Raw genomic sequence first — 23234 nt, forward strand, 5'->3', positions numbered from 1 at the left:
ATATTTATGCTCAAGTACACAGAGTACACAACATACAGCACAAGTGTACATACATCGCCTTTTTTTTTAAACCTTAAAAAAAAACCATTAGAAAGCAGTAGAGCAGCAAAGTTGCAAGTAGACATGTAACATGCATCTGGGTAAACACTAACACAGAGACGCGGTTTGCAAACGGCGTTCAGGGAGACAGGAGCAGCGGGAGAGGTGGCACCGGCAGCGCTCGCCCAGCGCCCTTTGGAGGAGCAGGGGTGAGAGTTTGGGCCGTCCCCTCGGGGCAGGCGGTTCCTGGAAGCTGGACTCCCCCGACACGCGCGGCCGAGCTGCCGGGAAGGGGACAGCTTTAGAGAGGCGGCAGCTCTAACGTCACAGCCGGCACACACACACTCAACCACCCAGCCTACGGTTTTAAGCCTTTTTCCTCACTTTCCAATTTTCTCCGTCGCTGGCAGCAGAGATGGAACAGATTTTGCCCGAGTGATCGTTTTTCTCTAAAACGACCCGGAACGCTGATGGGGCAGCCAGCCCCTGGACGGTGGCTCCGGAGCAGCGACGCAGGTCCCGCGGGTGGCCCGGCCACTGCTCACTGCAGGGGCCAGCAGCCACCACCACCTCTGCTGATAGAAACGGAGAGAAAATCAGGGAAATACAGAAAAACCCCCATTCGTGGTGCGATGCTCACGAAGGCACCAAGCCCACTTCCACACCTCCACGTTCACCACCTCCGCCTGCCCAGCCTAAGACGGCGGCTCCGTCCGACTGACAGCACAAGCCACTGCTAACCCTCAGCTGAGGTACATTGTGCAACTGTTGTTTATTCTGGGGTATTTGCACGCAGGGTGCCAAGAAAATCAGGTGATTTCAAGGAAATACCTGGCACGGGGCCGTGCCAGCCTGCTTGGGGCTGGGGAGACGCGTGGGCTCGCTGGCATCGCCCCAGCCCGGCCACCCCCGAGAGCTCGGGGCTCGGCAGGACCCCAGGACCTGCCACGCCAGGTGCGATCCACCCGCACAGCGACCTTGACGATCGCAAGTCTGCTGCTGCTCCGCTCTAGACACATGTATTTACACCTTTTGAAGGTTAAAATGCAGGAGGAAAAGGCGATAGTTAGGCTTTAACTAACTGCCGCCTGCGGGGGTGGCTGAGAGGCTCCATCCCACGACCCAGCAGACCACGGCCAAAGCAAGGGCCCGCTCAATAGGAGTAAGGAACCAAAGCGATCCAAAACTGCAGACCTGATTTTTAGCAGTGATTAAAAAATTATGACCGCCAACACATTAGCAGCTACATTCACGAATCCCAGCAGGTAAAAATACATATTTTGCCTCCTTACAACCATCAACTACCCAATGACACAAATATAATTAACTCCTTAGCAAGTAATTACAGCATAGTGTGTGTAAACATCCTACAGTACGTTTCTACTCCTTTTTCCCTGCGGAGCAGGAGGTCTCTCAGCAGCAGCCAGCCCAACGTGGTGCAGGTTTGTGCGTTTAGAGCATTACTGGAGAGTGACAGCGAGTATTACCATGCAACAGGCTAGAAATTGCTTCCTTTGACATTTTTTTTCCTGGCTTATTTCGAAGCACTGTAACATTTAAAACCAAAGAAAAGACAGCGCTGCTCTTGCAGAAGGCTGCAGCAAACCTGCGCCCCGGTGGGAACAGCCCGAGGAACAAAACTAATAAAACTCAGTTTCTCACCCACTGAATTTCCTCCCTCCGTGGCGCAATTGCTTTAGATCAACACACCCTTCTGCTCCGCATAAATCCTAAAGGCTTAGGATTAGAGCCTGGGTCTTTGCCACGGACGTCTCCATCTCAGCTTTATCAAATTAAAGCTCTGGGAGTGTTTAAAACAACTGGGTTTGAGCCCAAAATCCCCAGGTAAGCCTCAGGCTTTGGGGCTGCCAAGCTCCTCCGCAGCCAGGGCACTGATGTTTCTCAAGCACAGATCCCTACCATGGGCACGGCCAACATTTATTTACACATTTAAAATAAGCAACCTGGGTCCCAGAAGTTGCGCATATAAATCCTGGAGTCACTGGAAACAGCGGGTCCAGAACAGCCTCCTGCTTCGCACCCAAATGCTCCTTTCTGCACCCAACCTGAGGATTCTGCCCTTAGTGCAAAGGGCAGGAGGAGCGGGGTAAAATGGAGTTTGGCAAAACACAAGTCAAGACTCGTGGGACAAAACTGGAAGTTTGGGGTTTCGGCGGGGATTTAAGTAACGCGCAGCCACCCCAGGCGCTGCGCCACAGGGGAGTTCCAGTGTCTATTGCACTAAATACTAAAGCAGCTTAAACTCTATCAAAGGCAGCATTGTTTCTGTAACATTCACAGCTTACTAATAGGCAAGTTTAAAAACTTCTTGTGGGCCTAAAATTTGGTACATTAAGAAGACAACTGGTAAGACCCATATGCTTCTTGCAAATCCTGCACACGCGGCCCCGCTGTTCCCGCACACCGAGCGAAGCGGTGCTCTGATTTTTCCTGTTGTAATAGAGAAAAGCATCCATAAAACCCGGGGGAAAAAAAAAAAGAAAAAGAAAAAGAAAAAAAATCAGTGAGAGGATGAGGCTTAGATCAGGGTGCAAAGCTAAAGCAGGACTTCAGTTCAGACTAACAGCACTGGTAGCTACGCTGTTCCCAGCACAGGAGCTTTTATTCCCTTCCCTTCTGCCCCTCACAGGAGACGTCCCGCAGGATTTGCTGAGCTGGCGAGCGCCCTGTGTTATACCATGTGCAAACGCCTTCCCAGAGCAAAGGAACAGCTCAGCTCGGGGGATTCAAATCAAAGTCAGGAAAGCAAAGTCAAATGATACCTGGAGCTCTTTCGACGGTTAAATAACACAAAAACTGCATTTGAACTTGGAAATGGTAACAGTTAAATAAAAACTTGGGGATTTGGTCTGATAACGTGTCTTCCAAAGAAAAGCTGCTCCAGCGAGTACGGATATGACCATTTTGTCCTTGCATACACTGTGGTTAATTTTGCCATCTAACCAGGAGGAAAGACGCAGAACGCTATTTTAACGCCTCAGAAAGCTTTAGCTCACACGTGTTAAAAGCAGGCTGAAAAATCTCCGTAATAAATTTTCTCCAATCTCATTAACAGACATTTCAGCATCGAGAAAGGAAAGACAGACAGACGCTAAAAACACATTTCAGAGGAGAGTACTGGCCGAAGCGGCGTGCGGCTCACTGTGCTCCGGGGCTGCGCGAGTCCCATCCGCAGGGCTCTTCCCGGCCACGGAAATCCCAGCCGAATTCGAGATGAGAGCACAAACCTCTACACCGTTAACCCGGCCATCCTCTACAAATAAGAGATAAATGGTACAGGTTACAACAAGGGTAAGCCAGGAGATGGTAAAGCAGGGGACAGCAGAGCTCAGCTCAGTGCCGGACGGACAGACGGACGCTGTGCAGCAGCCAGCGGCAGGAGGATACAGCCAGCTCCACAGAGTTGGTCTGTGTGACAGTAACCATCTGAGGATTTTCTTATTTACTCCTCCCTGAGCAAATAACGAGCTGCTTCGCGTTTCGCCTCATCCTTTAACCTCTTGCAAAGCTCCGCACGAAGCGTCTCCCAGTCAGCCCGAGACCGCGCACGCTCAGCGTTACTGGAGCATCGCGCAGGACGGCAGGCAGTAACAAAGCAGGCTGGTTACTCGGGGTTACTCGCTTTTATTTATCTTCAGCATAGGAAAGTACACTTCCAGGACAAACGTAAGAGACGTTACAGTAATCATTTTGCACATTAACCACAATAAATACTTATAGTTTTGATAAAACACCTTCCATTGCCTCACCAAGGGTGGGACAGATGACAGGAACACGCGCAGGTGAGCACAAGTGAGTTATGTATTTACCAATGCACAATCACACAAGTTAAAATCCGACAGCCGGGGTTTCCTACAGCTGCTGTTCATGCAATGTCTCGGAGCACAGAAAATGCTTGGAAGGGCTCCGTGTCGCGCGGTGTTTAGTGCCCGCTCTGCTCAGCTGCGGCACTTTTGGAGACGGCAAACCGATGTGTAAATCGATACGTGCAATTTGTCTTGTTACCTAACCAGCACTGTTTTGCAATAAAAAAAAAAAGGCATAGCTATCGAGACAGTCTACTGACAATTAACATTGGCATCAACGCTTAAAATCCAAGAGTCAGGAAATCCAAGCCCTCCATACTTTCCATTTGTAGTTTTAAAAAAAAATCTAAACCGTTTTCCCGACAGACAGTGGTACTTAAAAAGTAACCATCATCGGACAGAGGTAATCCAGAATAGCCGCTCACATGCTACTTTGTCAAGCAAAACACCGGCACTAGGAAGGAAGAAGGTTTGTACTGGAATCAAGGAAGTTGGACCAAGTTCCCTTCATTTATCTGCAAACCCTCCTAGGAAGCCCGCGTTATTCATTTAAACAGAGGGGAGTAAGAAACACTTGAAGCACAGCGTTAGAAAAGTAATTTTGCAAAGCTGGCATATGCACGCATTTTCTAAAACACCCAGCTCCTTTCAGCTCAGAGTAAAAGCAAATCCAAAGGGGCAAGGCTTTGATGTTTAGCCTGTGGATAATTTCCCTCTGACTTGATTCTAAACTAATATCACTAAGTACAGGAACAATGATTTATCAGACGTGTCACAACCTCCCCCAGCTCAGGTTCCTTCTCCTTGTCCCCTCACCTTCAACACAAAAGCCTCTGAAACCCACGGAGACGGGCAACTTGAGGAGGGACGCGCCCCTTCTGCACCGCTCGCGGCCGTCCCGAGGGGGAGACGCACTACAGCAACGGCCCAGCTCGACGCTTTGTGCGCTTCTGCAGCTTTGGCACGACAGTCACGCCGCTTTGTCAGTAAGAAAACTCCGCTGCATTATTAAAAATGCTATCACAAACTGGAGAATAGGAGACAGAGGCACGTAACTTCAGGATCAACCCCGTATCTTTGTATCCTATGAAATGTGCGTAAATACTGGCGATGTAGAAAGACAGGGCAGTTTCACCGCGAAAATTGTTGGAAGAGCTTCATTTCAAGGACAAAGTGCAATTAAAGTAAAAAGCTGCACATCCGAATCGCCACATACATTCAAGCAGGAGTTTCTGAGGCCTGGAGGAACGCTCCCGGGGCAGAGGCGGGAGCTGCGCCCGCCTCACCTGGGATAACCCGCATCCCACGGCGGCGCGAGCTGCGCCCCGCCGCTGCGGGGACCGCCCCGCCGCAGCGAGACGGGAGCCAGCTCCCCACCCAAACCTGCATCCTCTCTGTCCACATCTGGAAGCTGAACCAGCCACCGCTCTACTTCCTTTGCGCTGAACCCGGCTCTCCCTTTGACGCCAGAGCCCCCGGCGCGACAGGATTTGCCCAAAGCCCCAGGGCAGAGGCAAGGAGGGAGCAGAGCTTTGCTGAGCGCCAGAGCAGGTCAGCAACGACCCCGGCAGCCCGCGCGCAGCGACCGCAGCCTCCGAGGACACAGCTTGTGCCACCTCTGAGCCCACCCTTAGGCACCGCCGCCCTTGGGTGCTCCCCAGCACCCCGCTGCTCCCGCAGGGGGAGGCCACCGCGCTCCCAAAACCGGGTGGAAGCAGCCGGGTGCTGGGGGTCACCCCTGCGCGCGGGGACGAGCACGGCACCGCGCGGAGGATGCAGCACGGGTGCTGCAGGAGCTGCACGCTGCCAGGAGTGGCTCCATGCAGGGACCTGCTGTGCAATACAGCCGGGCCCCCAGACAGAGCATCTAAATTGCAGAAAACTTTTACAAGACAAAAACCGCCGGCGCTGCATGTACTGCACGAGGCGAAACACCCGATAAGCCAAGCGAGGAGTTGCAGCCGGCTCTGCCACAGCCACCAGCAGAGCAGGGGCGCGGGGCCGGGCCTGGGGCCGGCGGGAGCACGGTGAAGCGAGGGCAGCTCCGGCCTTTCTGCGCGGGGCGGCAGCCGAGGTCTCATCCAAGCCCCTTACTCGGAGGCCGAGAGGGAAGCCAAGGTCTCGCGGGTGCTGCTGGCTGCTGGCTCCCTGGAGAGGGGGGACAGACAAGGACACGTTCTCCCCTTAGGGTGGGAGAAAGACAGTCCCGCTCCCTTCGCCCCCATTCCAAGATGCCTCCAAGGGGTCGTGACGGTGAGCGCTCGGTGACAACCGCCACCAACACGGACAGGTTCATCCACCCGGCTGCTTTCCAAGCATGCGCTAAGCCCACCCAGCTCCCTTGAGCCACGGGGAGCTGGGGCTGAGCAGCTCCACTCCCATCCAGGCTGTGATCCAATAACTCCTGAAAAATCCCTGCAGTAAGTATCGTCACCGCACCCCGTCCCGGGCGGAGAGGAGACCTCCGTGGGAGCTGCTCCGCACAAGCTACACGGCTCAGCCCAGCAGCGCCAGCACAGAGCACTCCCACATCCCGGTCCAGGACAGAGCAAGCTCAGGGCGAAACGCGCTTCTGCGGGCAGCCAGCACAAGCACGGTGCCCCAGTAAGTCCAGCCAGAGCCCCTGGATCAGCGGGCACAGCCTGGTAACATACTCCTCCCCCACTGAGGACCCCTTAATGACAGGTTATTCTACAGCAAAAGACTTCCTTCTGCTCCATGCGTTCGTCTTTCCCCAAAGTAGTTTCCATGCAACATTAAATCAAGAGCAGTCCCACTTACTAAACCAAAAGAGAGTACATACAAGCTGCTTTCAGTGGTACTCACAGGCAAGCATTTCCCCCTTGAGGCTGCAAAGGAAAAAGAAACAGCACAGGATAGCTCATAGTGCATTTTAAAGGAGAGTTAAAAAGAATAGCAAAAGCAGCAAAGCGAACGAGGAAAGAAGTGAAACCCGGCAGGTTTCATGTTAGGGAGCTCGGGGCAGGTTTCTACCACAGCAGGAGCCGGTACGAGGCACGGACACCGCGTGCTGCAGCGCCCGGCCGCCTCCTCCACTGCTGCTCATCGCAAGGGCTCCGTTCGGGCGAGGGGACTCGGGGCAGCACGGCTCCCTACCGCCCGCACCGCCCAGAACCAGGGCTTCCAAATGCTCCTTCACCCCAGAGCTGCCAGCGCTTCGACGTTACCATTATGAAGGGCACAACTGCAAAGAGGGAGCGGTCGGGGGGGGATCCCCATCCCGGAGCTGCCCAGCTGGAGACACCCCCAAATTAAGACCTCGGGCAGTCAGGGTCCTCCCCAGCTGAGACTCTTCTTGCAGAACTGCTGTGGGCCAAACCCGCCCCAATGCAAAGCCCTGGCTGGTTCAGTTCCCACCGGAGCCCCGGGATTTTGGGGATGCCTAAGCCTCATGCTCTTCACCGAGTAGGTTTAGGTTGGATATTAGGAAAAATTCCTTCACGGAAAGGGTGGTCAAGAATTGGAACAGGCTGCCCAGAGAGGTGGGGGAGTCCCCATCCCTGGAAGCGTTCAAAAAACGGGCAGAGGTGGCACTTGGGGACATGGTTCAGTCCAGTCTACCCTTGACTGGTTTAGTGTGGGCTTGGCAGTGCAGGTTAATGGTTGGACTGGATGATCTTAAAGGGCTTTTCCAACCCAAACGATTCTATGATTCTATGAAAACACCCGCGACGCTCACCCGTGCTGCACCGCCCTTCTTTTACGCTCTGGCCACTTACTCTGCTAACGGGGAGGAGGAGAACAAGAAGCTGGGCTCACTGAGTACCTTGGAAAGCAGTAACCTCTGAAGTATCCAAGACTATTTTATTTTCAAACAGCTTTGGTAACGACAGCTGTCTCTGCACGAGGAGCCCAGCCAAGACCTCCCCGAAGCCCACCACACACCTCCTCTCCGCCTGGTCTGACGGGCAGCAGCATGCAGCCCCGCTGCCTGCAGTCTCCCAGGCACAGAAAAACTCCTAATTTAGCAGAGAAACAATTTTAAATGAGCAAAGAAACAAACGGGGCTTCGCATCCAACACTGATGAGGACCTATGGGGCTTCTAAGCTAAAAGAAACGCCAAGCACCAAACCCCAAGCTGCTTTAATTTGGGCACCCAAAGAGCCCAAACTTTGCTCAAGCAGCTGCTGCTGTCGGGATCTGCAGGGAAATGGGCACCCATAAAGTCACGGACGCAAAGATTTCCTAGCCAGTCGCTCTGGGGCTAGAGCCACACTTGGCTGCAGTACCAAATTAGGACAAAGAGGGTGTTTGTAACTCTTTCCAATCACTTTTTTTGCTGGAAAGCAAGACAGTAGCCAGAATTAACCACCCTACCAAAATCCTCTTGTACCGATGGAAACTCGCCTGCATGGAGCCTGATTTTGGAAAGCCTCTGGCACCACAGTTCTAGCTGAATGGGGCAGATGCTGGGGTTTGGGGAGGTTTTTTGTGGGGTGGGTTTTTTTTTTCCCTTCTTCTTCTTTTGTTTTGTTTTTTAAGGCAGCCTAATCCAGAATGATTTTCATGTGGGCACAGAGATGGTGACAGACCCTGGGAAGGGTCTGTATTTCAGAGAGGACCACCGACAGCCGCGGGTGATGGTGGGGAGGGGGAGCGTAGGGAAGGTACCACCTGGACACCGACTTGCAGCTGCGGCCGGTCGGCCCCATCTCGAGCTTCCAGGGACGGGAAAGGCCCCAGCAGGTCGAGAGGTTTGCTCCCAACGCTGTAATGTCGTGGGCGCTTTACCGTGTCCGCGCTGGCCCGCGGCGTAAAGCTGTTTCTTCTCATCCTTACGGGGGTTTGGCTGCTCTGATCCCAGACGGAGGGTATCGCAAGGAATGAAAAGGGGAACCACAGTTTAAGACCACGTTGCACACCAGCACACACCGCCGGCATCCCCACCCGCAGGCACCCCCAAGCTCCCGGCAGCCGGGGCTGCGGCTCGGCGAACCCCGCGTCGGTCTGCGCCGGCGCGACCGCTCCGTGCTGAGCACCAGCGGTGGGATACGACCCGCTCTGTCGGTTAAGCTGGTTCAGAGTCCACTGAAAAAGTCTGCTTTTTTAGCAGTTTTGCTTCCCTTTGGGATTTTTTTGCTTAGGTGGCTTTGTTTGTTTGAGTTTGTTGTTTATTTTCTTTTTTTTCTCCCCGCAATCAATTTAGGGGGGGGAAAAAAAACCCAAGTCGAATGGAAAACTCTCCCTTCTTTGTGTTTCTTCTCCCCCAAAACAGCTGCGTTGCCCAAGCAAAGCAAAGAACAGAAACAGCTTCCGACTTCTCGGAGTGGGCAGCAACGATTTCAGCGCAGGCATCGCACGGAAGTCGCAAAGCCATAAATGCCCAACTGGAAACCACCAGAATGAGACCAGCCACAAAAATCTTGCTGAATATCCTCAGTTTAGCATTTTGCCGATTTAGCTGTGCAAACCCTCCTGCCACAGATGCAGGTTCCTAGTTTCTCCACCCCTTGTTCATGGTCCCTCGGCACAGGGACGCCTTGACGCTGGGACACAAAAATAACCGTATCCCAGGCAATCGGCCAACTATAAAATAAAATGACAAGAGGCAGCTAAAAGCCTAAATGTACCGAAAAAAAGAAACCCCGCGATGCGCTTCGATTTGCCACGAGCTAGGAAAGCGGAGCGTTGGTTTGTGCTCTTTAATTGGGGGAGCTAATTGCAGGCCATCGCCACGCGGCGTTCCCCGACAGATCCGCCCCCCTGCAAAACAGCGCTTGCAAAAGCTAGCACCTGCAATAGCAGCGACTTCCACGGATTTAGCACGCAGTTATGTGCTTTGCTGAGCAAGGTGGACGGCCGGCTACCCAAGTCATGGGAGAGACAGGATTTCATAAATAAAGCTAGCCAAAGGCTGAAGCGTTTCCACTGCTCCTCTAAGAAGATGCCCAGGGCAAGGGAGGTAAATTGGACCCGTCCCCGTCTGCTCTGATATATACAAAGTTTAGGAACACCACGGTCCTGTCTTGCACCAAATACTTGTAAAACGCACAGGAAATCTGTGGAGACAAGGGGCGAAGCTCCGCTCCTCCCAGGCACCGGCACAGGGCAGCCAGCCCGGGCCCCCGGGGCTGCAAACGCTGCCCAGAGCCGCCGGGAACCCGCCCCAGCGCCCGCAGCAGCTTCAGAAAGACAAGGCTCAGCAAGACAATGAGAAAAATTCACTTTGAACAATGCGGCAAGTCTTTTCGAAATTATCGCAACTAATGCAAAGGAGCGTCAACAACAAATACTTCGCTGAAAACGAGACCTGCAATTTAAAACGCGTCCCCTAAATTTGCCCGTTCTGCTTCCCACAACAGCTCTGAAAAACATCTCCCCCTGGCCTGGGAAACAAGTTAATTCAGCCTACAATTAATTCTGCTTTTGGGGATTATTTCCGAAGCAAGTCTTTCTGGTGACTGAAAGCAATCGGCCGTTTCTAGCGGTATTTCAGAGTGTTTCGGTTTAGGTACTTCACGTTGAAAAGGGAAAAAGCCAGAGCTGTGCCGCAGGACTTACTGCGTTCAGAGAGGGTTTGTCGCGGTGCGTGTTCACTGCTTCCACGTTCAGGGTAATCGTCTCCACTTTACAACCTTTACCGAAAAGAGAGAGAAGTTTATATGAGAAAAGGTAATTTATTTAATAACCAATTTTTTTTTTTTTTTTTTAAATATTGAGAACAGCATGGAAAGTGAGCAGGAATAAATTTGGTGGGGGTTTTTTTTGTTTGGTTTTTTGGTTTTTTTTTAAATAAAACAGCTCGTACACGAACAGTTCACCCTATTAACAGAATTTTACACTTTAGCTGCTTTCTGGCTTTGACCTGCACTGCCCTGCGTTATGCGAACTACAGGTCTATCCAGAAAAGCCATTTCTAACTCACTGCACCCCAGAGCCGAATCCGCGCTGGGAGGCACGAACAGCCTCCATCAGCAGGTGAAATCCACAGAGAGCTCTCACTTGGTTAAGAGAGGCTATGGGAGAACACCCGCACATCTCCCCTGCCCTCTCCAGAACCATTTATATGGTAAAAATGGACGTGGTTTAGTGGGCATGGGGGTGCTGGGGTGATGGTTGGGCTGATGGTCTTGGAGCTCCTTCCCAACCTTAACGATTCCTAGTTTTACTTTCATTTAAAAATAATCCAGCCACCAAGCCAGGAAACATGAAATTAATTATTCTTCTACCCTTAATTGGTTTAGTGGTGGACTTGGTGGTGTAAGGTTAATCATAGAATCGTTTAGGTTGGAAAAGCCCTTTAAGATCACCCAGTCCAACCAGTAACCTACACTACCAAGTCTACTCTAAGCCAGTCAAGGGTAGACCAGACTGAACCATGTCCCCACGTGCCACCTCTGCCCGTTTTTTGAACGCTTCCAGGGATGGTAATGGTTGGACTGGATGATCTGAAAGGTCTTTTCCAACCTAAACGATTCGATGATTCTAAATATTACCAGACGCATTTACAGCGAGTCCGGCTGCTGCCGCACACGGACGCAAACCTGCCCATCGGATTTGCACGCACACACACAAACCAGAAAAAAAAAAAAAGACAATATTTACCGTACGCAACGGGCGTGAGCTTGAGAATGGTGTGGAGGGGGCAGCGCAGGTAGGGCAGCTCGTCTAGGACAGAGGCAGGCGTTACGGGGGGCTCGACGGCCGCGCCGGGGCTGCCCGCGCCAGCCGCCCCCTCCCCGGGCTTCGGGCGGGAGCTGTCAGCCGGCAGACGCCGGACGCTACCGCACAAGCGCCTCGTGCCGCGCAGGCGGAGCCGCAGCCCCCCGGCCCCTCGCCCGCCCTGCCCAGCCCTGGAGCAGCGGGACGGGACGGGACCGTCCCCACCACGTCCAACGCACGGGGCCGGCCGGAGGAAACCTCTCCAGCAGCACGCGGCGGGGAAAGCGCTGCAGCGACAGCCGCCGCGGACCCATGGCAGTTTTATTTAAAAGTTTATTAACTCGATTAGAAGCTTTACTAAACTCCAGTACCGCCCACTGGAGTTTCATAAGGAGCTCGCAGCAGACCGGAACGAGCTTCCAGGCCAGCACGCCATGCAAGGGATCAGCGTTTCGCCGGGATGCGGCGCTACTGCCGACCCTCCGCAGGCTACTGATGCGTCGGAAAACTTTCTTTACGTTAAAAATAATCCCCTAGGGATTATGTAAATGCTGCTGGTGGAAACAGCTCCAGCAACAAGGGCTGAGCGGAAAGCCAGCAGCGCACGCACCAGCACTTCTCCCAAAGAGAGCTTCTCGCTGAGCTCCGTGCGCCGCTGAAATGCAATGGTTAAAGCGTTTCAGAAATGTTTTCCTTTTTTCTTTTTTAAGCAGCTCTTCCCTTGTGAAAAATCAAAACAGCAATTACAAGCCACCCTCCCAAAAGCTCCGTAAAGGAAGCAGCAAGAGAAGCCAGCCCCTAACATCATACGTTTATTTTTGTACCTGCACTCTTGTCAAGAAAATAAGCCAACAGGCACCTCATAACCGCCTGGTGGGAGATAACGAGGACGTTGCCTTGCCGTTCTAGCTCCATAATTACTGGCTCGAGGCGCTGGACCAAGTCCTGGTAGGACTGAAAAACAAACCAGAAATTTTTCAAGGGGTTTTGTAAACAGTGGCCTAAAGCAGAAGTAGCAATTAGCACAGCTTCACATTCAGGAAAATATCAGTTAAAATACAAAATGCAGAAGTTACGGATGATCCAGTAAATACAGGGGGAAAAACAAACAGCAGAAGGTGGAGTTTAATGTCAACAACCCTCAGATTACAGGAGGATTCAGATAACTGGTAACTCTTAATGAGCGCAGTAAGAAAAACAAATAAAATAGTAAATTATACATTTCAACAAGGTTGTGAAGTAAAACCAGAAATTACGCCACACCACACCCACAGTCATTTTCTTTCCAGGATGTTCTTCCCAGTGACAGTTCAGGCCTCGGCCAAACGAGGACGATGCAGAAAGCCCTCTGTGGCGAGGGGAGCGTCAAGGGACTCGGCGAGTGGCCCGATTAATACGACCGAAAGGCATCGTTTGCACACCACAATAAAGGAAATCAATCAACTTTTCCTCTAAAAGAGAGCTGGGGATCCTAACGTTTTCAGTTTCTCATACTAATATTGGCAGAAAAAGTTAAAATTAAGTAAAACCTTCCAATTCCACACATATGTGTTTGGTTTAGGTATACTGTATCTTATTGATATTTCTTAAGGGTCTTCACCTCGCCTCCAGGATAGCGATACAGGTATTTCTCTTGATCCCTCAAGGCAAACTCATCTGGATACTTGGCTTCAATTTCTGCATAGGTCATTTCTTCACATACCCCCTGAGGGAAGAAGAACTTGTTACAACACACTTTTCAACAGAGGTACAAGAATGCAGAAAGAGGAAGCGGCCGAGATCAGCAATCCCTCTGCGTGACGGAAATTTTAGGTGTGATAACTGACACAGCCACACCCCCAGCGTCTGTGCACTGCACGCCCAGGGTGGTTTGCAAAGGATGGGCTTTTGGCTTTATTTCAAAACCCTGGTTTGCCAGGGATGAAAACGAGCGTTCATTGCCACAGCAACAACCCAACAATTTCTTCTGCCCGAAAGAATCAGAGCGGGAGCAGTAACCTTTGTCCACCCAGGATGGTGTTACAGCCGGGGTGACAAACGCCTGGCATGTGCAGCATTATTTTCTTTCTCAACACCAGCTGGATACGTTCACAGCAAGGTCCAGCAGCTCCAGGCGTTGTCAGCCCTGTACCAAACCACCCTAAACCTCATGAAGATGGCCGGAGTACATTATACGTGGACATGGTTATAAACGGATGGGAAATAGTCAAGTTTATCTGATGAATTTATTTTTAAACATTATTTTCCATCCAGAAAAGCTAAAGGCTTCAACTGGCATCTCACTCACGGCATCGATCTCATTGAGAATCTTCCACTGCTCGTACGTGACCCCCAGGGACTCGGCCGTCTGGATCGTCCTTTTCAGCTGGCTCGTCCACACCTTCAGATCAACAATTTCCTGCTCCTCGATGAACTTCTTCAGCGCCTGAGCAAACTGGAAAAAAAAGCCAGGGGAGGTGAGGAGGGAGCAGGAGCTGCCGCCGCCGGTCAAAGCATCATTTCAAGGGCTGTGGCTGTCACGGCAAGGTCCAGCTGCGGGGCTGCCCCTCGCAGGGGTCGGATGCAGAGCCCGGCTCTGACCCTGGTCACACAACACTTTACAAATAACAGCAAGCCGGGTGCTGCCAAACACATACCTGCTTCCCGCGTGGTGACAGACCAGAATCCCCACCAATCTTGCCAACAAGATTATATTCACTCTCACCATGTCGGCAAAGGTAGATGGTACGCGGCTGGACATGAATGTTCATTAGGTAATAGACGATTTTACTCTGGATGTAATCTTGGACTCTGTTTACTAGGAACCGCTGTCCCACATTGATCACTTTAATGAAGGAAAGATCTCTGGAGTCAACATAAAATAAGAACACCCACACGACTGGTTTTAAAAATGAAGCACGTGCATCTGCGGGTGTAATCTAGCTATTTGACCTCTAGTAAAGGCATCAGCACTACCACTGGGTCGCTCCAGCAGGCAGAGGAGACACTGAACTGCCGTGCTTAAACAAGGAGCGGCATTACGCTGCAGTACACTAGAGAAAAATCCTTTCAAACCACTTGGGACCCGAGGATATCGCCTTCACACGAGCAACTGCGCTTTGGGGGAGCAGAGGCTGCAGCAGACGCGTTGCAGCATCCTGAGCCAGAGAACAGCAGCGACAAAGCAAAGCAGCTCATGTGTGCAAGGACAAAATGCACCCCAGGGCTTTGCTTACTTGTCATACGCGTCAGGATCAAGAGGCTGGTAAGTGACCTTGTAGCACTCAATCCTCTTCAGGAAATCATCCATCACGTTCTCCCTGTTTCTCTCCGGGTAGTCGGGGCTGGAAACTTTCACCTCCTGATCAACAGACAGCGACGCTTTGTGAGAGTTAAGCAAACCCGACAGGGAGCAAAAGCAATGCTGAATAACGTTATTCTTCCCTTTTGAAACAAATGAGCATTGTTTAACGCTGCCCCGTGGAAAAACCTGCTCCTGGAGAGGAAACAAAGGGCGACTCTGAAGGCGCTGTAGCGCTTGGCCCCGCGACAGACGCAGCCGGCTCGCTTTTAGCTCTCCCTGCAAGCTACTCGCTGCCCGCCTTCCCCTGACAAGAAAACACGCTTCAAGGTCAAACATTTCGCAGCTTCATTTGATTTCCACGTTCTCACATAACCAGCTGCATCTCTAGCTTTTAGAAACCTGCAAACCTTAGCTGCTTATTTCCAAGGTGAAACGTAAGAGCAAGGCATTTGCAGATATCATAGCTGGTGACCGTGTACCGAGCTCCCACGGTAAGCACTGGCAGCTGAGCCTGGAAAATGCGGCACGCACCAGGATATTGGCAGCAATGACTTCTGGATCGTCACAGACAGACTCCACAAAAAACACCTACGAAGAAGGCAAGGAAGCATGTTTCAGAGTCAGGATCTCTACCCTGAATCAAAGCTCGAGAGCTCCTGCCCAAGCGAGCAGTAACGCCCCTCGGTGCAACAACTCCAACTACAAATTAAATACAGGAGCGCTACCTTGAAAGCGTTTTCTTTAGCAAAATTTAAGATCAGGTCCCGCCTTTCTCGAGTTGTGTTGGTCGCATCAAACACCTACCAGAAAATGAGTAAGTAACAATAAGCAATTTTATCTAAGACTTTCAAACCAGCCCCAAATCATTTGGGATTCCAGTCAGGTCCCCAAATGCCCTGGGCAGCTTTGAACTACCCAGATGTAAAACCATATTTAGTCCAGAGAAGTCTTACAGCTATTTGCCCGCACTCCTCCAAGAGATAAGCCTTCACGTCTTCTAGAGCCACTAAGGCACACTGTCTGCAAGAGAGAAATAGGTCTTCTCAGAGCGGACGTGAAGAATTCAGACGGCAAGGCCGCTGAGCCACGGGGGAGAGATTTAAACGCCTTCCCCCTCTGCCCATGGGGCACCCACCCCTGCATCTTCCCAAGAGCCCTGGAGGCTCTGCAGAGATCATAAGGCATCTGTATCTACAACTTGCTCCACATTTCATTCACCGCCGGGCGTTCGCAGCCCCCGTTCTTTGCGCCAGGCCAAAGTTAACGCCAAAGCTCCCACGCACAGCCCCTCCGGCAGGATCATAGAATCATAGAATGCCTTGGGTTGGAAGGGACCTTAAGAGATCATCTGCACGGGCTGCGCTATCTCCCTCCTCCCCCGGTTTCGCGGGCATTAAATGGTGTTTTACGCTCCTCAAACGCAGAGGCTGCCCACACCTGAGACTAACCAGACCGCCGCGGACCGTCAGTCCCCTGACGCCGACTTACTTGCGGATTTCCATGGCTTCTTTGTTATCGTGCCTGAAGAAATCATAGGACTTGTAAGACTTCACAGCTTCCCGGCGATACACTCCTAAATTAAACACTTCACACACAAAAGACGAGCGCGTGAGACTGACGGCCTTCCGCAGACCGACCTCGCGGCGCTTGCGGCGAAGGGCAGAGCCGGCCCCGCGCCGCGCCGGCCCCCGCGCACACCTTTGGTGGGCACCCCGATCCAGTTGAGGTAGCGGGTGAGCTTCTTGGACACGTAGGTCTTGCCGCGCGCAGGGAGACCGATCATCACGATCAGGGTCGGGGAGTTGGTCATGTAAGAAGCCCATGCTGCAAAAAAGGGAAAAAAAGAAACAGAATGGGAGCATCAGCAGAGCGGCTAGGAGCAAGGAGCGAGCCCCAACCCAAAGCCAGCCCCCATGCAGAGGTGCCCCGTCGCCCGGACGGACAGACGGCCGCCGTACATCTCATAGCGGGCCCGCTGTCGCGTCCTCGTGGCTAATTAAGCGCTGCGAGCGTTGGCTGGACCGCTCGGTCTCCCGGGCGCTGGCTAATGAGGCGGGTTAGCGACGGCGCACCGGCTTTTTAGCCTGCAATACACGGCTTTTTAGCCTGCCCAATATTTACCGACCGGGCAGGAGCTGTCACGGACGTAAGACAGATGTTCTTAACAAAACGGCCCCGTTCTGCCGGCGAGCCGGCGCAGCGAGCTCGGGAGGCGCCCGGGGAGGGCAGGGCAGGGCAGGGCTGGGGGGAGCACGGCGACGCGGCGGCTGCGGCACCCGGCAGCGACCGAACCGGGCGGGGGGCGGCGGGGCGGCCCCGCGGGAAGGGGACCGGCGGCGCGGGCAGCGGGAGCGCGCCCCGCGCGGGATGAAACGCGTTTTAAGGACGGCGCGAGCAACGTATGCCCCTAAATATATATATATATATTTTTTTTTTTTTTTTTCCCCTCGTAATGCAGGACACGCGCGCCCCGGGCCCGGTTACTCACAGCACTTCTTCTCGCCGGCCCTGCCCCGCGGGGGGCCGCCGTGCCGGGCTGTCGCCGACATGGCCCCGCGCCGCCGCGCCACATGCAAATCGTATGCAAACCCCACGCCGGTCGTAGGCAAATCGCGCCCCCGGGCAACGGCGCTACGTCACGGGCGCGCTCCGCTATGCAAATGAGCTCGGCGCCCGCCGCGGCGCGCTCCGGTCTCCCCCCCCCGACCCTACCGGCGGCTCTGTGATTGGCCGCAGCCCGGCCAATGATGGGGCGCAGCGCGAGGTCTCGCGAGAGTGGGCGGGAGCGGCGCGGCGGAAGCGGAAGTGGCGGCGGCGGCGGGGCGGAAGCGGCGGCCGGTCGGCGGGGTGGCGGCGGCGGCGGCCCCGCCGAGGATGCTGCGGCTGCGCTGCAAGGCCCGGAGCGGCACCCACCCGCTGCCCGGCCTCACCGCCCACTCCCGCCTCCGCGACATGCAGGCCGCCCTGGCCGCCCTCACCGGCGTCCCCGCCCCGGCCCAGCGCCTCCTTCTCGGTTTCCCGCCGCGGAGCCTGGACCTCAGCGACGGCGAGCGGCGGCTCGGCGACCTCGGCATCCACTCGGGTGAGGGCCGGGCGGGGGGCCTGGGCCTGCGCGGGGCGGGCACCGGCGCTTTATGGCCTCTGCTGCCCCGCCGGCTGCAATTACCTTAATTAAAGGCGGCTGCGGCCCAGCACGCCCCTCATCAGCCGGCCGGCGGGCCGGGCCCTCCTCCCGGGGGCGGCTGTCGACACCCGGCTCGGCAGTGACGCCTGCTCGCCGGTGGTGGTTTTGCTGCGTCCCGGGGGTGCGGAGGTAAAAGCTCGGGGCTGGCGGGGGCCGGGGACCCGGGACACGCCAGGTGAGTACGCCGGAGCCCACCGTGGACACTCGGTCGGCGAGTTGCAGTGCTCCCGGCTGTTTTGGCCGAGGCTGTTTTCCATCAGGATACCGTGCTGCCAGGGAAAACAAGTGCGATCCTTAATAACAACAACGCAACCACGTTGTTCTGGTTTAGGAGCATCACCTTTAATTCCTGTCTGCGTATGTCTCAAGTTCTTCCTCCTTCTGTTTGACAGGTGATACTCTAATAGTCGAAGAGGACACGTCCAAACCCAAGACCGACTCGCCTGTAGTTGCAAAAAGAACGATGTCTAACGCGGTTAGGGAAGCCGTGCCTGTGCTTGCGAGGAGGGTCGTTCCGGCAGATAACTCCTGCCTCTTCACCAGCGTGTACTACGTGGTGGAGGGAGGCGTTTACGACCCGGGTTGCGCTCCAGAGATGCGCAGCCTTATAGCCCAGATAGTAGCAAGTGATCCTGAATCTTACTGTGAGGCAGTTCTAGGGAAAACTAACAGGGAGTATTGTGACTGGATCAGGAGAGAAGAGACTTGGGGAGGAGCCATCGAAGTGTCCATTTTATCCAAATTTTACCAGTGCGAAATCTGTGTGGTGGACACACAGACAGTCAGGATCGACCGTTTTGGGGAAGATGCCGGTTACACTAAGCGAGTCCTTTTAATTTATGATGGGATTCATTACGATCCACTTGAGCGTAAAATCCCCGACTCGGACGTTCCTCCCCAGACCATTTTCTCCACAACTGATGATGTTGTTCTTGCGCAAGCGTTGGAGCTGGCAGATGAAGCCAGGCGGAAGAGGCAGTTTACCGATGTGAATCGCTTTACGCTGAGGTGCATGGTGTGTCAGAAAGGACTAACTGGACAAGTGGAAGCCAGAGAACACGCCAAGGAGACTGGACACACCAACTTCGGAGAAGTGTGACATCGGCATGAGGATGGTTACATCGACTACCTCACCGATCCGGAATAAAATTCTGGATTTCCAGATAAGCTGTATGTAATCATAAAATTCCGTTCACGAAGCTTGAAAAGCATATTAACTTAATGATGGCCAAGATGCACAGGTTTGTTATGGTTAGTGACTTTTCCAAGGGATTTGAAGTAGGTATCTTCTCGCATGCTGATTTATGGTACTTTGGCAGGTGGTATACGCTGGCAGCTAAAATTTGATTTCTGAAATAATCTTCTCTTTGTGTATGTGATCTGAGTGGACGTAGAAAATCAGACCTGTTCAACACTAGTGTAAAATCTAGCCTCTAAGTTGCTGAATTAATCTCTCTGTCTTATGTTTTCAGGGTAATTAAATTAATCTAAGGGTTTGGGAAACAGACATATCAGCATTACTTATACTAAGAATTAGACTCTGCACATACAAGCAGTTCTTGCAAGGGAAACTGCTCACGTGGTGCACGATTTTTGATGGGAAGAGTATCTCCAAAGCTGCCCTATACTATGTTACCATCAGAAGTAGACTGTACTGTTTGTGTGAAGTCATGGCTTTAGAGAAAGAAATGGCCTCTAAGCTTTAAGATAGCCTTCTTTAAATTAATGAGTAGATGGTTAAGTGTCGAATAAACTTACTAATCCTCCGTAGGTAGCTTTTAGTTGCTTGAAAAATAACTATCAACCCCCCCAGTGTTTACACTGCATCAGAACATAGGCATGTTTCTTGAAATACTTTGGATTCTTCTTCATAATAGTATCTGAAATTCTGGGAAGAGGGAAATATAGTAGTAGTTAGGGAAGTGACTTAATTTGCATCCGTACAATACATTTAAGCAGACTTGACTTGGGTATCGCCGATCTCACGGCCACAGTGTTACTAAGCTGTACCAGATTCCAAATACTGTGAATTAGCACTTTAAGGTATAGTTCTCACTCTTTGCCGGTAAAAAGTTTTGCCCTTTTTAGAAGGAGAGAGTGCCAGCCCAGAAGGGAGGCTTGAAGTTTCTTCATCTGCATTCTGCCTTAATGTGTTTGATTTGTCACCGATGACTGTTCAGTAGCAAGACTTTAATTCTGATAATGAAGGGTGCAGTTTAATTTTCAGAACAAAACAAGCTGCGTAAACTGCCCTACTTCTCGTACTGTTCAGAATCAGGGAAGTTGAAATTGGTTTAATATATCTTACCTCACAGCGGGGTTGTGAGGCTTAACAGTAGGTGCTTTTGAGGTCTTTTAAAAGGTGCTGTAAAGGTGCATATTACTGAAAGGGATTTTTTTTTTTCTTTGAAATGCCTGCAACACATACTTGTTTTATTGAATTTTAAAATATTCTTAGCCAGCTATTCTTCTGTTACTCTGAGTTACCTTCCTTGCACTTTTACAAATGGGGAGCAGGAACGTGCATCTTTGGACTGAGGCAGAAATAAACCCACTTTCCACGTGGAACCTAAGACATAGTTTTAAAGGCCTCCATTCGTTAAGGCATCTGGCTAAACCAGTGCAGCAAAAACTTCTTTTCTCTAAAAAGCACGTTTCACTGAAGTTAGCAGAGGCTCCCAGTTGGACCTTGAAATACAGGAGGGTCTTACTGAAGAAAGAACATAATTACGCAAGTGCTTTGCTGTATTGAGGCATGAATAATTAAGTACAAAGAATAGAATCACCAAGAGCACTACGGACCAGCTTTCTTTTTAATTCAGTATTAAAACACACATTAGCGCTGTTGGGAGTTTCCTGTAGAAAGCCACTTAGCTTCCAGTGTTAAACCCCACTTTGCTTTTAGCCTATTATTAGGGAAAAAAACCCCCAACAAAACAAAGCCCAACATTCAAACCAGCCCTCTAGAAGCTTATAAACCTAAAGAAACACCGGACAGTTCAAAGGAACTTCAAGATTACACTGTGTTACAACTACTTGAGATGAAATACTGTCTAGGAATGAGACCAAGAGACTGTCAATCCTAAGTTCTATTCTCAGCTTTCACACTGAAGCGGTGAGATGCCTTGGACAAGGAGCTGATCCTCACCATTTGCCATCTGCAAAGTGGACGCAATAGCTACCTCAGAGAGGTGTACGAGGTGACTGTCTTTGGGTGTCTTTGAAACAGAAGTGGAAGAGATATATTTATTTTCTGCCATGTTTGCAAATGCATTGACTTTGGGGAGCAACACTTAGATTTTAGCTTTGTATCCTGGATGGATTTCTGAAAGTGTGTGAAAATACTTTTTTCTTTTTTTTGGGTATGTCTCAGTTGCAGTATTTTTAAAATTAGCTTTATTTAATCCAGAGTGTTTAGCTTTCCTATATCATGTTTGCATTGGGAATCTGCTAACAGAGAATCCGTTCCATTTGAGGGAAGCGTGTCAATACCACTGCCTGGATGTTTTCTTTCGTTGCCTAGAAAATAAAATCTCTTTCATTAAAAAATGTCAACTGAACTGCTGTAATTCATCTTTGTAAGCGTTGATACTGTTGCACACTGACAAACTCATTCGAAGAGCAAGTAACCTGTGGTATTGACTGTGAGGTGGAAAACCTTATGTGATTCTCCTAAACTCTTCCAAACAGAAGCTATCATCTACATTATTTGCCATGTGAGATGTGGATACATTTAAAGTACAGCTCCCTTTTTTCCTAAGTGTTGTAAATGTTGGGGTGGTTTTTTAAATATCTTTTTACCAGCATTTGCCTGCCCTTAACAATACCATTACAGAAGTATCACAAAAATGGCATCCTGGTACGAGTTGGATGAACTTCTGAACATCACTAATACATTTGCACTGAACTGTTCTTAACTATACAGCAAGACGTTCGTTACGGCTGGTTTAGAATAGAGGTGGTGTGGGATGTAGGCTCAGGTACTGGCAGGGAGTGACGTCCCCTGTCCAGACCAGTCCAGCAAGCCTGTAAGATATGGGCTTATGGTCTTACCATTACTCTTATTCCCATTTAAAATGAACACTCATTTCCTTGCTGAATGCTTCAGCAAAGAGGTCAGTAACTAAATGGGCCCTGGAAACCGAAATTTTTTTGCCTTGGAGGCGTGCTTACTAAAAGCTGGGTTATTGGTATTGTTTTACCAATCTATGCAGTTCTGGATCTTGAATTAAATAAAGAATTCTGGTTTCCTGGTGCCAGCCTGGCCGTTTCACCAGCACTAAATTCCTTCTTTAATTAAAGAAGAGCCTAACGCACTCTAATCACGTGGCCTTTCACAAACGTTATATTGCATGGAACGATAACGCATCTCGTGGTTATAACAGCACTTTAAAAGCTTGTCGAGTTTACATGTTGAGCAGATGTTGAGCAAGGGCTTTCACCGACGTAGGCAGTGCGTGTTCCCGTCGCAGTAAGACGAGTGGCATTAGCAAAGGTTTCTAAAAGTCTCGGTTACCAATGTACTTCGGTGGTGTAGCGTTCCGTTTTGTGTATCATCAGTACAGATCCGTTGCTAGAGCATATTTCCTTAAACATGTGCCCTGAATTGCCAAAATTGTGATGCACCAATAAACATGACTGATGCATGCATACTTGTTTAGTGTAGTTTGTGCCTCAGTTCTTGAATTTCAGTTTTGTGCTCCACTTGCTGGTTCACCACTGCGTTTTCTAGGTCTTCACATCTACGCAACGCAGTCTCCGAGCAGTTTGCTTTAGCTTTCCCTCTGCCTCGTTCCCTTTTTTCCTTGACTCTAAGAGCCAGTCATGGCGAGAGGGACACGGCCTCGCGACCTGTCCAGCATGAAGCTTCTTCACTTTCAGCTTTTTCAACAATAACTTTTTTTTTTAAAGTAGTAAAATATCTCCTCTGTGTAAGTAGAGCCAGGGATCAAGAGGAACAACTGTAAAGAGGGTTTTACATGCCTCCAGAATCTTATGCATTTAAATATATAAACCATTAAGTAGACGGACTTTAGGAAGATTTGGGTTCAGTAGCGCGTGCATCTACTTCATGGATGCGATTGCCCGAAAGACCAGTCTTGGGAGTAAATCGGTAACATCGTGATGTTTCTGAAGGACAAACTTGGTTCTGGATAAGCTTACTTAAAAAAGAATTGTTGGGGAGGGGACTGAGAAAAGGAACACCTTGTTACATGGCACAGAATCGGTATCTTACATCAGCACCTTTTCATACGCACGGTCACAGCAGAGGCCACT

At 51.2% G+C, this 23234-nt stretch overlaps 2 protein-coding genes across 4 annotated transcripts; one reads left to right on the forward strand and one right to left on the reverse strand.

Moving 5' to 3' along the window:
- Positions 1-3238: 3238 nt before the first annotated feature.
- On the reverse strand, positions 3239-16586 carry PFKFB2 (6-phosphofructo-2-kinase/fructose-2,6-biphosphatase 2). Of its 3 annotated transcripts, XM_075722246.1 has the most exons (13): positions 16472-16586; positions 16262-16358; positions 15727-15793; positions 15499-15573; positions 15305-15361; positions 14706-14830; positions 14127-14334; positions 13778-13924; positions 13091-13195; positions 12315-12444; positions 11434-11496; positions 10390-10463; positions 3239-3313 (listed from the first exon to the last, which is right to left on the reverse strand). In XM_075722246.1, exons 1-13 carry the CDS (start codon positions 16581-16583, stop codon positions 3290-3292), a joined length of 1284 nt encoding a protein of 427 aa, XP_075578361.1. In that variant the 5' UTR covers positions 16584-16586; the 3' UTR covers positions 3239-3289. The 3 variants fall into 3 exon arrangements, with proteins under 3 accessions (XP_075578361.1, XP_075578362.1, XP_075578363.1); XM_075722247.1 differs by lacking the exon at positions 11434-11496; XM_075722248.1 differs by lacking the exons at positions 15305-15361; positions 15499-15573; positions 15727-15793; positions 16472-16586 and having other exon boundaries at positions 16262-16281.
- A 1061-nt stretch (positions 16587-17647) lies between these two features.
- Positions 17648-22585, forward strand: YOD1 (YOD1 deubiquitinase). The gene is made up of 2 exons (XM_075722299.1): positions 17648-17855; positions 18350-22585. The coding sequence occupies exons 1-2, from the start codon at positions 17648-17650 to the stop codon at positions 19054-19056; spliced, it is 915 nt and encodes a 304-aa protein (XP_075578414.1). The 3' UTR covers positions 19057-22585.
- The last annotated feature ends 649 nt before the right edge of the window (positions 22586-23234 follow it).

The sequence above is a fragment of the Pelecanus crispus genome, chromosome 17, assembly GCF_030463565.1.
Source record: "Pelecanus crispus isolate bPelCri1 chromosome 17, bPelCri1.pri, whole genome shotgun sequence".
NCBI classification, from domain to species: domain Eukaryota; kingdom Metazoa; phylum Chordata; class Aves; order Pelecaniformes; family Pelecanidae; genus Pelecanus; species Pelecanus crispus.

Bases quoted from the DNA above. Each gene is read 5' to 3' on its own strand.
- PFKFB2 (XM_075722246.1), bottom strand. From the start codon at position 16,583: ATGACCAACTCCCCGACCCTGATCGTGATGATCGGTCTCCCTGCGCGC. The intron at 14,831-15,304 runs GTGCGTGCCGCA...TCTGTTGATCAG, and splicing joins TCATTGCTGCCAATATCCTG to GAGGTGAAAGTTTCCAGCCC. The intron at 13,925-14,126 runs GTATGTGTTTGG...TTTTTTTTCCAG, and splicing joins TGTCACCACGCGGGAAGCAG to TTTGCTCAGGCGCTGAAGAA.
- YOD1 (XM_075722299.1), top strand. From the start codon at position 17,648: ATGCTGCGGCTGCGCTGCAAGGCCCGGAGCGGCACCCACCCGCTGCCC. The intron at 17,856-18,349 runs GTGAGGGCCGGG...TCTGTTTGACAG, and splicing joins CGACCTCGGCATCCACTCGG to GTGATACTCTAATAGTCGAA.